This window comes from Cygnus olor, chromosome 14, assembly GCF_009769625.2.
Source record: "Cygnus olor isolate bCygOlo1 chromosome 14, bCygOlo1.pri.v2, whole genome shotgun sequence".
Classification (NCBI taxonomy): domain Eukaryota; kingdom Metazoa; phylum Chordata; class Aves; order Anseriformes; family Anatidae; genus Cygnus; species Cygnus olor.
In genome coordinates, this window is record NC_049182.1 from 16,397,815 (window position 1) to 16,413,255 (window position 15,441).

At 39.9% G+C, this 15,441-nt stretch overlaps 1 protein-coding gene across 2 annotated transcripts in view; it reads right to left on the minus strand.

Moving 5' to 3' along the window:
• TENM2 (teneurin transmembrane protein 2) overlaps nucleotides 1-15,441 on the minus strand; it is a 1,590,996-nt gene that overhangs the window by 510,425 nt on the left and 1,065,130 nt on the right. For both annotated transcript variants that reach the window (XM_040574031.1, XM_040574032.1), the window contains one exon: nucleotides 663-953. In XM_040574031.1, the coding sequence (XP_040429965.1) occupies nucleotides 663-888 (226 nt within the window). In that variant the 5' untranslated portion in view covers nucleotides 889-953. The remainder of the gene's footprint in view (nucleotides 1-662; nucleotides 954-15,441) is intronic.

Genomic DNA, 15,441 nt, shown 5'->3' on the forward strand with positions numbered 1-15,441 from the left:
ATACTAGTTGTAGAATCCCAGTGTTGTGATAACACAATTATAAAATTAAATTATAAAAGTAATTGGATGCGTTTCCTCCTTCCAGTTTTTATGAGGTAAAAGGTAAGCAGTAAGAGTAAGCAGTGACAAAACAAAGCCAGAGGAAACAGTATTCACACATGTAAATTATGGAGCAGTTAAGAAGAGGAAAGGAATGCCAAGGCACCTCATTAGTAATTAATATACATTGACCATATGGTGTTTTACCATAACAGTGTTTTAGTTATCTTTCCAGCACAGGTACCCTGTCAAAGAAAGACAAGTTTAAGTGAAAGCGCCATTATTATTTCTAAAATCAACCTAGAAAACTGAATATATCATTAGCATATCCCAAGACACAAAATGAACACAATATCTGACTAAGAGTTACTAGCATTTGTTTTCAAATGTTTTGAATGGTGGATCCTGGTTTGGTTCATTTACAAATAGTAAATTCCAACAATATCAGAGATCTAAGAGAAAGAGCTTCCTACTTTAACACAAAACACTAGTTTGAAGTAACGGTAAAACAGCATCCATTTTCCTACAGCTACTTCACTGAAACTCCTTGTAACACTGGTACAGTACAACAAATATCTACCAAGGATTACTGTAGAAGAAAACAGTTCTGACTTGAAACATACCTTGTCTTGGAAACTCATCTGACTCCCTGTGAACCAGGTCAGAAACACGATTTCCATAGTGCATCCTGGTGTCATGATCATAAGCTTTCAGAGTCTCACTTGAGCTGTAGGACTTCTGAGTTGGTACTCTGCAGTCTTCACTGTCTAGTGAAGAGCTGGTATAGCGACATTCCTTCCCGCACCGGCCCCTAGTCAAAGAGCGGTGTCTTCGATCTTTTATGTCCATTGTTGTCCGTCAGATAGATTGTTTTCAGAAAAGCCGCTCTCGTATTTGGGGTCAGTCACTATCACCTAAAAAATTAAAGGATAACACAAAATGAGCAACATTTTGTTTTATTCTATTTTCCCCAATGTATCCTTGAAGAAAAATTCAGCACAGCTTGAGAGGAAAGAAAAGACACACATCATGTATCCCTAGAAATTGAAATAATTGACCTGAATAGAAGGGTACAAGGGAAAAAAATAAAAAGAGAAAAATCAAATTCTGTATCAGAATTGCATTTTATCTAAATGATCATCTTACTGAAAAGTTTAAAATATAATGATAACGCAAAAACAGTTATCTTCTGATTTTTTGAATGAGCAGAGATAACAATATGGAAATGACAGCATAGTATTTCTTCCTGTTATACAACAGTACAAAGAAAAGCAGACCCAAACCAGCTTTAAATATTTCCTTTCTTCTTGCAGGAGGGCTTGCAATTAAGAATGAAGTTTGCAGGACAGTTGCACATAGAAGATTATTCCTACTCGGTATTAATGCATAACAATAGTGTACATTATGCTTTAACAGCATGTTCACAAGCAGCAGAAAGTAATTTTATTGCCCCTGGAATCTAAGGCCCTGTTCTGACAAAAAGGTTGGACCAGATATCTCCAGAGATCCTTCCCAGACTCAACATTTCCACACTTCTCTGAGGCTCTAAGCACGCTGTGGGAAGTGGCACCATGGAACACGATCACACCATCTTCTTCGCTGTCCCTCAAGATGACCAGTTTCCCCATCTCAGCAGTTGCAGTTCTTCAAAATTTTGCAAATATCTTCTTGCTTATAGACCAGAAAGAGAGAGATTCTTGTAGTCTACTTAACTGGGACACACTTACTGAGGCATATACACTGTAATAGATGCCCATTAGCATGCATAAACTGCAAAATGAAAGATACTGCAGAAAGCAAGAAATATACCAAGCATGAGCACCCTACCCACTGGGTACTAATTATTTCGAGTTGGTATTTTTATCAATGTCTTTCTCTTGTGGTATCCCAGGCCCAGGTCTGTACTGGTTCTTAGAAACCCTCATGACAAAACCTTTTGCTGGAAATGAAACCTTCGCCCACAAAAAAACATCGATGTGCTAACAAACAAAACTGGAACAAAAACGTATGCTTTTCTGTATGCGGTTAAGGAGGTGAGGAAATGGCTGTGGCTCATTTAGCTGGGAAAGTTGAAGGCACTGCCTTTCCCAGTGCTCCCCTCTGTGGGGGTGCCTACTCCGTGCCCACCTGACATGGGGAGCAGGTCCCCCCTGCCCGCCGCTACTAGCCCTGGCCAGAGCTCTTGCTTCAGCTGCCCAGGAGTACGATTCCCCGTGCCATGACGGCTACCAACTCCATCAGAAAGATGATGAAAAAGCCATAAGGCAGGCATGTCTTGCATCTCTGCAGTTGCTCACACAGCACATTTAACGGGGTCACAACACTGGCGTAAGTTTTGGCTAAAATACTTGCAATATTTTGCTTTTTGGCTGCAATAGATGACGTCCCTATGAAAGGATAAATGTACTTGGCCAGATTTGCTAGTGAACTTGAGAGAAGGTTTCTTGGCTTCATTTAGACTCTGACATTTAGACTTGTGGTTTTTAACACCTATATTTTAAAGAAGGAAGTCAGGTAACCAGGAGGAACAGCTGCTTTAAGCCACCCACAAGTACTGACAGTCTGTGAGTGATAAAAAGAGTAAACATGCTTACTTTTCTCTTTTTTTCTCTTATTTTTATCTGTCATGCTACATTTCAGAGGGGAAAACAGCATACAGAACAGCCAAAACAAAATTAGAAAGCATTCAGCACTTAAAAAGGTAGGGCTATCTTTGGTATATTAGATTAAGGTTAAAACTTAAAAGAAAAACAAAACACTCAAAATATTCTTCCCATTTCTCACCCCTCTGAACATCTAGTGGCTAAACTAACTTCTATATACCTGTATTCTTCAGCTGAATTCTTTGGTCCTGCAATATTTATTGCAGTGTAAAGCATATAAATACCCTTGCTAGCACTGGTGGCACAAACCCTTGCTTGAAGTTTGAGGAGATAATGATTGTTCAGAAGATTAACAATGCCTGGTTCTTTGATCCCAGTTCAATACTATCTCATCAAACTCATATCAATATATCACAGTTATAAAACACAGAAACAGATGAAGACAGTACAGAATTGAGCAAAAACTGGCAATTACTCTGTCTGTCTTCACATTACTGTTTTGTACTTTTCAAAAGCCTATTCCATATGAAGGTATTGTCTATTTATCAGTTCAGAAAAACAAACATATTTTCTTTTTCATGATTGTTTACTTTAAGCTGTCTGGCCTTATTTCTATTGTTTATGAAAGAACATTTATTTCCTTGTTACATTAAAAAGAAGGATTTACTATGACTGAGATAGTGCTTCTGAGTATTTCCATGATGTTAGCCTATTAAAACATCTTCTCAGGCAGATAGAATTAATTGAAATTGTTCTCACAATAAATTTTCTTCATAGAGTTTAGGGAAATTATGCTACAAATACAAAAATATCAGGTAATGGTAAGATACCATACTCTGCCCTTGCAGCACCCCACCTGTAGTGCTGCATCCAGGTCCACAGCCCCAGCACAAGAAGGATGTGGATCTGTTAGAGCAGGTCCAGAGGAGGCCACGAGGATGTTCAGAGGGCTGGAGCTGTATCTGCTGCTGATGCACAGATATATATTGGGCAAGCAGCAACTTACACGTATCTAACAAACTTTAGACTCACCATTCACCCCATGGAAGCTTTCCTGTGGTCACATGCAGGAGCTGTATATCTGCACATCACAACAGCAGTGGTAGCAAGAGTGTAACAATGGGGTTTTTAATATCCAATAGCATTAAAACACTGTATGTGTCCTATAGGCTAAGAAAAAAAAAAAAAGGCTAAAAAAAAAGTGAAAAATAGTTTTCTTTAAAAGAAGTTGTTTAAAAACATTTGACCACTTCTTTTTGTGTTAGCAAAGTCAAATCGATAGGAGGCATGGAGGGAGGACTCAAAATGAATTTTAATGGCTCAGGGAAGCCTACGCTAAAACTCTCTTTAAATTTGAAGTTGATTCTTACACTGGTCTTATTTATGTGCTTCTTTCTTGAATTTTCTAATGATCCCTTACTATTACAGTGCACATGGCCATTAGAACTGCCACTCACTATAGACAGAATGCAATAATCACTTGCAAGTTCAAGAGAAAACAAAGCACTTCACATTTACTTTGTGCCCCTAAATAACCCAGCACAACTAGATCAAAACGTTGTAATAGTGCAAATAATATTAGGAAGTCTTCTTTTAAAAAAGAAAAAAACACATAGCACACCATGTACCTATCTTCATTAAAAAAGCAGGTCTTAAAAGCCTGTACTTCTTTTCATCAAGAACAATTGGAAATAAGCTTGTGATTTAGAGACTCAAATGCTGTTCACTATGAGGAAAATTTGATAATTCAGCTTTGACAGGGTACAAATTTTCAGTGAATAAATAAAAGGATTATTTAACTGCTGTATTTTTCACTTCTTTTAATATTACTGAAAAGTACATCTTTTACTTCTGGATAACCTCTGCTTTTTTTTTAAAAAAAGAAAATAAATAAAATGGAATTTTAGATGAAATACCGCTATAGTAAGAAGACTTGCAAGAATAACATTGATGACAATTGTGCTGTTTGTGATTTCTGGTCAAGAAAATCCAAGTATATTTGGACAGTCTGTTTGGTACAATAACGTAAACTCATTTTCTATTGATGTCTTCCTTTTGATTTCTCAGTTTTCTTTTTTTTTTTTCACTCAGACACTGAATTTTCCTTTTAGAGTAGCTAATCTTTCTAAATATCATGTTGAAAATGAGATATGTTTAGCACAACATTTGAAACAGCTATTTTAGAACTGTTTTGATGAATGATTTTAGTTAAGTAGCAAAAGACAAACAGTGCTTACAGGCATTACGTGTTGTTCTTTACCGCAGGGGAAAAAAGCAGCTTATTTATTTATTTTAAGGAAATAAAAGCTATACAAAGTATTTTCAGATTAAGGGCAGTTAAAATTGTAAATACAACAAAAGCAAACGCTGTGACAAATACGTATACCATGTTTTTCTGTCTACTTAGGCATGCATATTTTTATCTCCAAATCATCATTGGAGAGTTCTGCACTGCAGAAGCTTCTTAAAAATCCCAGAACTGTTTAAATCTATTATTTAAATTTCACACAGTTTCCCACAGCATTCTCCTCAAGAAACTGGCTGCACTGGGCCTGGACTGGCGTACACTTCATTGGGTTAGAAACTGGCTGGGTAGATGGGCCCAAAGAGTCATGGTGAATGGAGTTAAATCCAGTTGGAGGCCGGTCACTAGTGGAGTCCCCCAGGGCTCAGTACTGGGGCCAGTTCTCTTTAATATCTTTAGCGATGATCTGGATGAGGGGATCGAGTGCACCCTCAGTAAGTTTGCAGACGACACCAAGTTAGGTGCGTGTGTCGATCTGCTTGAGGGTAGGAAGGCTCTACAGGAGGATCTGGATAGGCTGGACCGATGGGCTCAGGCCAACTGTACGAAGTTCAACAAGGCCAAGTGCCGGGTCCTGCACCTGGGGCACAACAACCCCAAGCAGCGCTACAGGCTGGGAGATGAGTGGTTAGAAAGCTGCCTGGCAGAGAAGGACCTGGGAGTATTGGTTGATAGTCGGCTGAATATGAGCCAGCAGTGTGCTCAGGTGGCCAAGAAGGCCAACAGCTTCCTGGCTTGCATAAGAAACAGTGTGGCCAGCAGGGCTAGGGAAGTGATTGTCCCCCTGTACTCGGCTCTGGTGAGGCCACACCTCGAGTACTGTGTTCAGTTTTGGGCCCCTCGCTACAAGAAGGACATCGAGGTGCTCGAGCGAGTCCAGAGAAGGGCGACGAAGCTGGTGAGGGGTCTGGAGAACAAGTCTTACGAGGAGCGGCTGAGGGAGCTGGGATTGTTCAGCCTGGAGAAGAGGAGGCTCAGGGGTGACCTTATCGCACTCTACGGGTACCTTAAAGGAGGCTGTAGCGAGGTGGGGGTTGGTCTATTCTCCCACGTGCCTGGTGACAGGACGAGGGGGAATGGGCTAAAGTTGCGCCAGGGGAGGTTTAGGTTGGATATTAGGAAGAACTTCTTTACTGAAAGGGTTGTTAGGCATTGGAATGGGCTGCCCAGGGAAGAGGTTGAGTTACCATCCCTGGAGGTCTTTAAGAGACGTTTAGATGTAGAGCTTAGTGATATGGTTTAGTGGAGGACTTGTTAGTGTTAGGTCAGAGGTTGGACTTGGTGATTTTGGAGGTCTCTTCCAACCTAGATGATTTTGTGATTTTGTGATCCCATTCAGAAAATAACATGCCATCAGGTTGAAAGGCCTGGAAGTGATGAGACTGAGCATTTTACCAGCCTTAGCCTCACACCATTTACCAACTGCTATGGATTAAGCCTTCATTTTCCAATGAGTTTTGGGCAGTGAGGGTGGATGGTGAGCGTATCCTCTCCTCTGCACTGGGAAGCTTCATAATCGCAGCTGATCAGCTAACACAGGAAAAACATGGAGTTTCTTCCTTAAGGGTACTTTAAGTCAATTAAAAAAGCCTCTAGACAAACTCAGAAACAAATTTCTGAATGTTACTGAAAATGGGGATTCTGGTTGACCAACCTCATCAGCTGAAGATCTCTGTAGACTCAGAAACTCTACCACTAAAATTTCACTCTTAGCTAACCTTCTGCCAGTGCTCAAGGTCTACAGCAAAGCACAGCATGCAGGAACCGACCAGTTCTTCAGTTTCATTTCATCTGCTAGGAACTGCATGCTTTTGGATTATTTTACCCCCCTGAGAAGAACATGAGAAATGACAAGGTTCCCAAACACAGATGATAGGTTCCAGAGCAGGTGGTAAAATATTGGCCTTAGATCCTCCATCACAGAGAACTGATTTAGTGCTTTCATTGGCTCACACACGATATTTACAGAGTTTTAAACCCTGAAAAAATTAATTTTAGATTCCCAAAAATATTACTTGCATCTGACATACTTCATTAACTGCTTGTGAAAAGTGCAGCATGGCCAAGTATCATGTTGATTACCATCCTGGAATCACCAGCCATTAGGAGTAAATTGTGTTGCACCAACTCAGAAAGATGGTAAAGTTTTGTAAAAACATGTGACACAAGCAATGAAAACACACAGACATTTACAAAGAGCAAAGTTTAACATGTTTTCAAAGAAAGGCTTATAAACCTTCCGAAATATTACGAAACAGAACATCACTAGTTACATAAGTGAGACTGAAATGACATCTACTTTTCTTCCAAGATACACAGATACAAAACAGCAAAAAGAATCTGAAGCTGATGGAAAGGAAAGGAAGTGACAGAATAAAATTCTGTGGATATCCTGGAGTTTCTTAGATGTGTGAAGTGCTCTTGTTTTTCTCCTCTTTGAGAGTGTTTTTCCTTCTTTTCTCAAACTAGCAACAACCTTCCCTCCATCCCAAACACCGTCCAAATCAAAAAATGGGGATTTCCCCCAAAGGGTGACATGCTTCCAGTCCTAACTAAAAACTATTTACAAATACTTATTAGCCTTTAGGACAGCCATGAGAGCTGTCCATCTCATATATGACCCTTCTATGGGAAAATCAAGTTAAGTGTCGCGAGTTAAATACCCACCTGAAGTCACGCAATGAGATTGCTGCACACGGGGAAACCTGAGTTCCAGTCCTTTGTTCTTGATTATTGTAGAATTGTTATCTACACACAGTCAGGGCCGTATGCAGTCCAATCAAATAATAAAAGAATCAAGCCCCTACAGTTTAGCACAACAAGCTAAGTTTTCAATTAATGTAATGCCTTAAAATTGGTATAGCTAAACAAGTTCACAAAATGGATTTAAAGATCTAATATGAACTGGCCACTTCAAAGACCAAGTTTGCTAAAAGTAATTGCCTAAACAACACTATTAATCTTCTACTGCCTGGAAAGAACAAACAATACTATTATCTACTGGTAAAACACTGCTAATGAAGAAAGGTAGAATAATTTATCACTACATAATTAACACAATGCAGTTAAACATGCTTTAACGATTCTGTATAACAGTTTCCTATCACTAGAGAATACTTTTGAGTCAGGAAATAATTGTCTAAATATTTTTTGATTAAGTCTTTGATCAAACTGATCAACATTTACAGAAGTGAGATAAATATAAATGTCTATGCAATGAATGACAACTTGCTTTATTTAATTGTCCATTGGTGGTCTTTTTTTTAAACTACTAATCCTAGGGTGCAATGTTGTCTTCAATTAAGTTAATGGGATTATTAACCCTACTAAGAAACGGAGCTAAGACGTCAAGCTGGTTTATGCAAGTTGTGCTCCTCCAGCCATTCTCCTTCTCTTTTGCTTTCACCAACACTTACTCATGCATTCATCTAATTTTCTACCAGCATTTTCTTATGTTCTGTCCTCTTTTTGGCCTCTTTCTTTCCATTTTCTCGTGAACCTTATTTATCCCTAAAGTTTCAATTATGGATTTGAATGCTGTTCATTTCCGCAAGTGGTTTTCCTTCCCATCCAGGCTAATCCATCAGCTGTCTTGGAACCTCTGAACACTGCTTCCGTGTTAGACTCAAGGGTTTTGATATTAAACATATCAATGTGCTATAATACTGGAAAAATGTAATTGACAAAGGACTTATGCTTTTCTCGTACTCAAGCAAGTCCATGCCAAGAATTTTAAGACAGTTCCCTCCTAACTCTTCTCCACTTATGTTCAAATGTTCTATAATTCTGTACCTGCTGTGCACCTTCATTCCTGCTGGCAGAGCAGAAGTTGTACCACTGGGCAAGAGATGTGCCAAAAGAAAACTATTAGGCATGCACCTTTCATTTCTTTTTTATTCTTAATAGATGAGTATGCTGTTAAGGGGGAACTCTCCCAGAACCTGAGATCACGCAGAGCTCCAATGTACAACTCATCAGAGGATGCTACTATGAGAAGACTGTGTTGCTGAAGAGATTTCTCAGCAATTTTCAGACCTCTATAAAACTATTCTCAGAACTCATCAAATGTAGTAATCACGCAAAAAAGCTATGATTTTAGGTACCTTACCCATCATTTCAGTTGAGAACAACACCTGCTGTTGACTCTAAATTTACATTATTCTTTCTCATTCTGACCAAGAAACACAGCCCTTCTTTCTCTAAAGCCTCTATTGAACCCTTCCTACCTTAATCTGATACTAATAATTTTCATATACTTATTAACAAGATGCTTTAATATGCTTTCTCCTTGCTAGCAGTGTCAACCTAGTAAAGTAACGTTTAAAGGTTTTATTAGAGACTACTTTTAAGGCTGTGTAAACTTATGACGATAATAAAACATGGTATATTTTTAAAATTCCTCATAGCAATTAGGAAAAAAAAATACAGTCCTTTTGTGTGTGTAAAACTATTAACCTCATTTCTTGGGAGTTCTCTGACTCATTAAACAGATTTTTATCAGAAATAACCTAACTTCCTACAGGGATCCATTGTTTCAAAGGTTCAAGGTAAGGTAAGGAAATGAAAAATGAATGAAAAACAGTGGAAAACCATTTTAAGGTGCATGGAACAGATGACGTTATATATCAACAGTTTCCATAAAAGCATATTCAGAAATATTTTAAATTCTTTATCACCACATACAGCGACAAAACTTTGCATAGTGAAATCAGAAGAAGGCAAGATAAGTTTCTCAGATGGTAACCATACCCGTGTCGTTCCATCTTTCAATGCAGGAAAGTGTATTGCTTTATAAAAAACTGATTAACCATCACAGCAATGGATAAAATGAATACAACTGTTATACAAAATGACCAAGTGTAACTCAAAAACTCTGAAGTGAATTTCCAGTGTTTGCACAGCAAGCGGCTGGCAGGGCTAGAATTGAGGTCTGAAAGCTGTTCCACCCAAAATTGCAACATAAGATTTGCTTGCATATTATCATAGCAAAAGAGGATAAAAAGCATTACCTTGATTAATGGAAGTCTTTTAAATCAACCAGTACAGGACAATAAGCAGCAAATTCTTCCTAATATTGTACCATCACTGTGCAGACCTAACTACATCCTCTGTTCCATCTCCAAATTAGAAAGAAAAAAAAAGACCACATGACTCTGGAGGAAAACCTCTCTAGAGAAAAGGCCACATGCTTCATGACATGTTTGGCTATGTAGTCATGGAAGATAGTACATTAATTCAATGTACACTCTCACAAGGAAAATTCCTTCTGCAGCCTGCCCAGACTGGACCATCATTTTGCTTACTATCAGCTACTTGAGGGTGTCTCCAAAGAAAGCCTGGCATTTGCTGGTGGACAAGAGGTTTCTTTTATGTCACTCTGTCAGCAGTCACTGCTCACTTGGTGGAGTTGTCGGAAATAAAACCATCCTGGCTCCTCAGCTGCCCAAGTTCTCAACGTGATCTTCATCCAGCACCTGGCAGGAGGTGCACCAGGCACCTGGAGATATAGCAAGGTCTGAAGCAGTTCCAGCACAGAACCCAGGAGTTCACGGCGGGGCTATTCCCAGATAAGCCAAGAGACCAGCCATCTCCGTTTCGTCATGTGTGGCTGAGGTTTAGAAAGCAAGAATAGTCTCAAGGAAGCAACCAGTTAAAAAACATGCACACTTCAAGTCCGAATGCTTTATAAGTAGAAAATTTATCTCTGCATGCAGGCTTAAAGCCAACTTTAAAACTTCAACACAAAATAAGGCATAGACTACAGGAGTGTCTGCACAGAGGTGCAGCACGCATCACTGCAGTGGGGTTCCTACCATACATTTCTGTTGATGAGAGAACAGAAGAAAGGGACATTTATTTTTAATCACACAAAAATGGTATGCCACAGAAAGCAGAACAGGCTTTGTTGCTTATTCCATTTAACAACACAGACCATATTAGGGAACCTAAGATGAAACACAGTTCTAGAGTAAAGAACATCTAGAGGGACTAAAAGCACAGTTTAACACAAGTAACAATCACAAGCTCTATCACAAGCCCCCAAACCCTACTGCAAGCCTGTTAAGTTTCCAATTTTCATTTGACAGTGCTGACTTAGTTGTAGTTCCTTAAAACCAACTTTAGGTGTTCCTTCCTAATACTCACATATATGGTACATTATTCTGAGGTAAAAGAGAAAAACAAATAGATCAAAAGCTTAAGTTGTTATAGTGGTTTACCTACCAAATCCTTCCATTTCTGTTTCCAACGGAGCATTCAAAACAGATACTATATATGAACTCAAGATCCCACAGAAGTCAATGTTGGTTCCCTGCTTTCTCTTCCTCTATAGTCCCTTCTGCCAGCCTGCAAATGGCTTGCAAGTTTAAGTCAATATAGTGGGACAGGGAGCTAACGTTTCCTCTCTGCTACATTTAATTTAAAATGGGTGTCATTATCTGTGCTTGGAGAAACCCAAGCCACTGGAAGTGGGTATATAGAAGAAACTGTCACTTAACTGCATTCTTAGGATTAGTACAGGAAAGGGTGGGTCCCTAAAGACCACCGAGGTGTCCCAGTAAATTAGGAAGGAGTTCCACTGCTACCAGAAGATAGTTTTCAGCTGTTTTAATGAAGTACCCTAGTTAACCATCTCCTTTGTAACTCACCTTTTTTTTTTGCAGTTATGTCTGAGATAAACTGCTGTCTATGTTGATGGGTCCAGAATTTCAAGCATATATTTCTATGTTTATGAAACATGATCACCCAGACACAAACTACTGGCTTTATGGCAGTCACACAAGAACCTCGATCCCCTGAACAAAGACTGCTGTATCATCATACTACATCCTTCACAAACTAATTTACTAATGCTCTATGTTTTAAAGCATTTCTCCTCATCACCAAGAAAGACACTGAGATCCCATATATTAACACACAAGATTACTGAGGCAAAGAGAAGAGCGAAGTCATAGAGCAACACTGCTATTTAAAGCCTCTATTAGATTCAGAAGGTTGTTCTAGTTTACAGTCAGGGAGAAAAACAGCCTCCTATCTCTGTACTTCTCAGCGCAGGAAGGAAACTGGAAACAAACGCAATAAACGCTTTATTATCCTGAACTGAAATCAATAAACTATCAACAGTTTTAACCTAATTTACTAGGAAACAGAATTGGAAAGGTATCTGACAAGGCTTTTCATATACATTAAAAGCCATCAGATTGTAAATTTAGGTCAATACTGAGCCAGACAGCGACCTACAGGTGAAGTGATCCATATACCATTACCAATTTTCTCAGTCATCTCAAGTCCCTCAGTAATTTCTAACTTGCATGAAATTTTTCATGAATTATTAAAATAGAAACAAAAGCAAAAACAAAGAAAAGAAATAGCTCTCCATGCGTTTTTCAGTGGTACGAGTATGTCACTGAAAACAAATTCTGTGCTAACAGTGGTTGAGACCGTCACTACCAACCATGCTGGATTTGCAAGCTCAGTCTGGGCTATGGCTAGGTAAGGTAGTGTTCCTTGGGTAATGCCAAGAGAACTCCAGGTACCCCAGAATTAAACAGATGCTTACAAACCTCATATCTCTTGTACTCCCCCCCCCCAAAAAAAAAAAAAAAAAGCCTTCTACTTTAAAGACAGGAGGATTAGGAGGTGTACGTTTAAGTACTTTGTAAATGGCATAGCAGAAACCACTACAAAGTGACATCTCTTACAGAACTAATGTAAAGATTTCATCTATGACAGAAATTACTGAAAGACTTTGGACAACTCTAGTTGTCTTTCCAGTAACACAAAATAACAGGTGACACAGAAGACTGTATCTGAATGTACTATATTAGGGATCAAGAATACCTCCTTGATTTGTATTCACACTGACCCATTCTAGGAAAAACTGCTCCATGAACCACAAAGCCAACTTTCTGCAGATGAGTTATGTGCTTATACAAGCAGCTAGAATATAAAATGGAACCCATATTTACATGGTTTGTTTCAATTAGTTCTGAAACACCATTAAAGATAACAAGATCAATGCTGTTTATTTCAGCAACCAACAGCAAAGGACTTCAACTTGCATCAACCAGCTATCCTCTGTTACATTCTCATTTCTTGAGGGGCAAGCTAAAAGAATGACAGCCACCATACTGAGCAAGCATGCTAGGACTTAACAACTGAGAAGCAGCAGAAACAAAGTTACGACAATATAATGAGATTGTAAAATTCTATAATTTTGGTTGAAAAGAGCGTTACAGTAAACATCTCACACACCTACACAACTTAGAATCAAAGAATGGCTTGGGTTGGAAAGGACCTTAAAGCCCATCCAGTTTCAACCCCCTGCCATGGGCTTGGACACCTCCCACCACACCAGGTTGCCCAAAGCCCCATCCATCCTGGCCTTGAGCACCTCCAGGGATGGGGCAGCCACAGCTTCTCTGGGCAGCCTGTGCCAGTGTCTCACTGCCCTCACAGTCTCATAGTGAAGAATTTCTTCCTTGTATCTAATCTAAACCTACTTTCTTTTAGTTCAAAGCCATTCCCCCTTGCTCTGTCACTCCACCCCCGACAGAGCTCTTCCCCAGCTTTCCTCTAGCCCCTTTCAGGCACTAGCAGGCCACTGTGAGGTCTCCTCGGAGCCTTCTCTTCTCCAGGCTGAACAACCCCAACTCCCTCAGCCTGTCTCCACAGGAGAGGTGCTCCAACCCTATGGTCATTTTGATGGCCTCCTCTGGACTCGCTGTACTATGCCCACATCCTTCTTGTGCTGGGGGCCCCAGAGCTGAGCGCAGGCTGCAGGTGGGGTCCCACGAGAGCAGAGCAGAGCAGAGGGGCAGAATCCCCTCCCTCACCTGCAGCCCACGCTGCTGCTGGTGCAGCCCAAGGTACAGGTGGCTTCCTGGGCTGCAAGCCCACACTGCTGGCTCGTGTCGAGCTTCTCATCAACCAACACCCCAGGTCCTTCTCCTCAGGGCTGCTCTCGATCCATTCTCGGTCCAGCCTGTCTGTGTCTGTGCTTGGGATTGCCCCGGCCCAGCTGCAGGACCTTGCCCTTGGCCTTGCTGAACCCCATGAGGTTCGCACAGTCCCACCTCTCAGGCCTGCCCAGGCCCTTCTGGATGCCATCCCTTCCCTCCTGCGTGCCGACCACACCACACAGCTCAGTGTCATTGGCAAATGTGCTGAGTCTTCTCCCAATAGATAAATAAAAATAAAAGAAAAATCTTCTTTTTATCACTGATGTACTTAGAGAAGGCTTTCTTGTTGCCCTTGATGTCTCTGGCCAAATTTACTTCTAATAGTGCTTTGGCTTTCCTAACCTGATCCTTGGCTGCCGAGGCAATGTCTCTGTATCCCTCCCAGCCTATCCATCCTTGCTTCCATCCTCTGTAGGCCTTCTTTTTCTGTTTGACTTTGGCCACGAGCTCCTTGTTTATCCATATAGGCCTCCTGGCATTTTTGCCCAACTTCCTCTTTGTTGGGATGCATCACTCCAGAGCCTGGAGGAGGTAAGCCTTGAATATTAACCAGCTTTCTTGGGCCCCTCTTCTCTCCAGGGATTTGCCCCATGGTACTCTACCAAGCAGCTCCCTGAAGAGGGGAAAGTGTGCTCTCCAAAAGTCCAAAAACTTAAAAATTTCCTTACTTAAATATTTGCATAGGGTATTATTCCAAATATCATATTTATTTATTTTGTCTAAAAGTCCCATTCCTCAGTCTCATGAAAGTATTATAAAGAATAAAGTCTGCATGAACCCTTATTCCGTTAAATGTTATTTCTTAATTTGCTTTTAAAACAACTTCAGGTCAACTTTCAACTCCTCTTTGATTTTGTTTTCCTTCCACAAAGTAGCATCATATTATCTTCATACCCAGTAACTATAAAATGCAAACGAAAACAAAATACAATTCCTTAAAGTAGCTTGCAGAGCAGATTTACGTCTCTGCAACTTAGGATTGGTGACAACATTTATATATTACAAGATCTGCAGAAGACAGATGCTAAAACATGCAAATCTCTATACCTAAGACTGAAGCAATTCTCCAAAAGACAGACCTGAGTAACCCAAATTGGAACTGAATATATGTAGGCAGAATATCTGTCATTGGAAAACAGTGATTCTTAAGCATAAAACAAAACCAGTTAACTCCTTGCCTATATTATACCTTCAAGGAAGTCCATATACTCACAGAATGTCTCATCTGAATCCTCAGTTTTCCAGTTGGATTGGCTTAATTTACAGAACTAATATTAGTTCTCAGATATTCGAGTCTGAACAAGCAAACTTTCCCCTCTGTTTTGCAGAGGTGAAGAATGTTAGATTTGCCTTTCTTTCAGTCATTTAGCCATTAGAAATGCTTTTATATTCTGTATCAAAAATTGACATGAGACTACTGGAATACTTTCCAATAATTTAGACTCCAGAATTAGGAAATGTCCTATTTAGAAATTGAGTTTTGAGTGATAAGAATGAAATACAAATTGGTCCGTTGTTCCATGACTCCATTTAG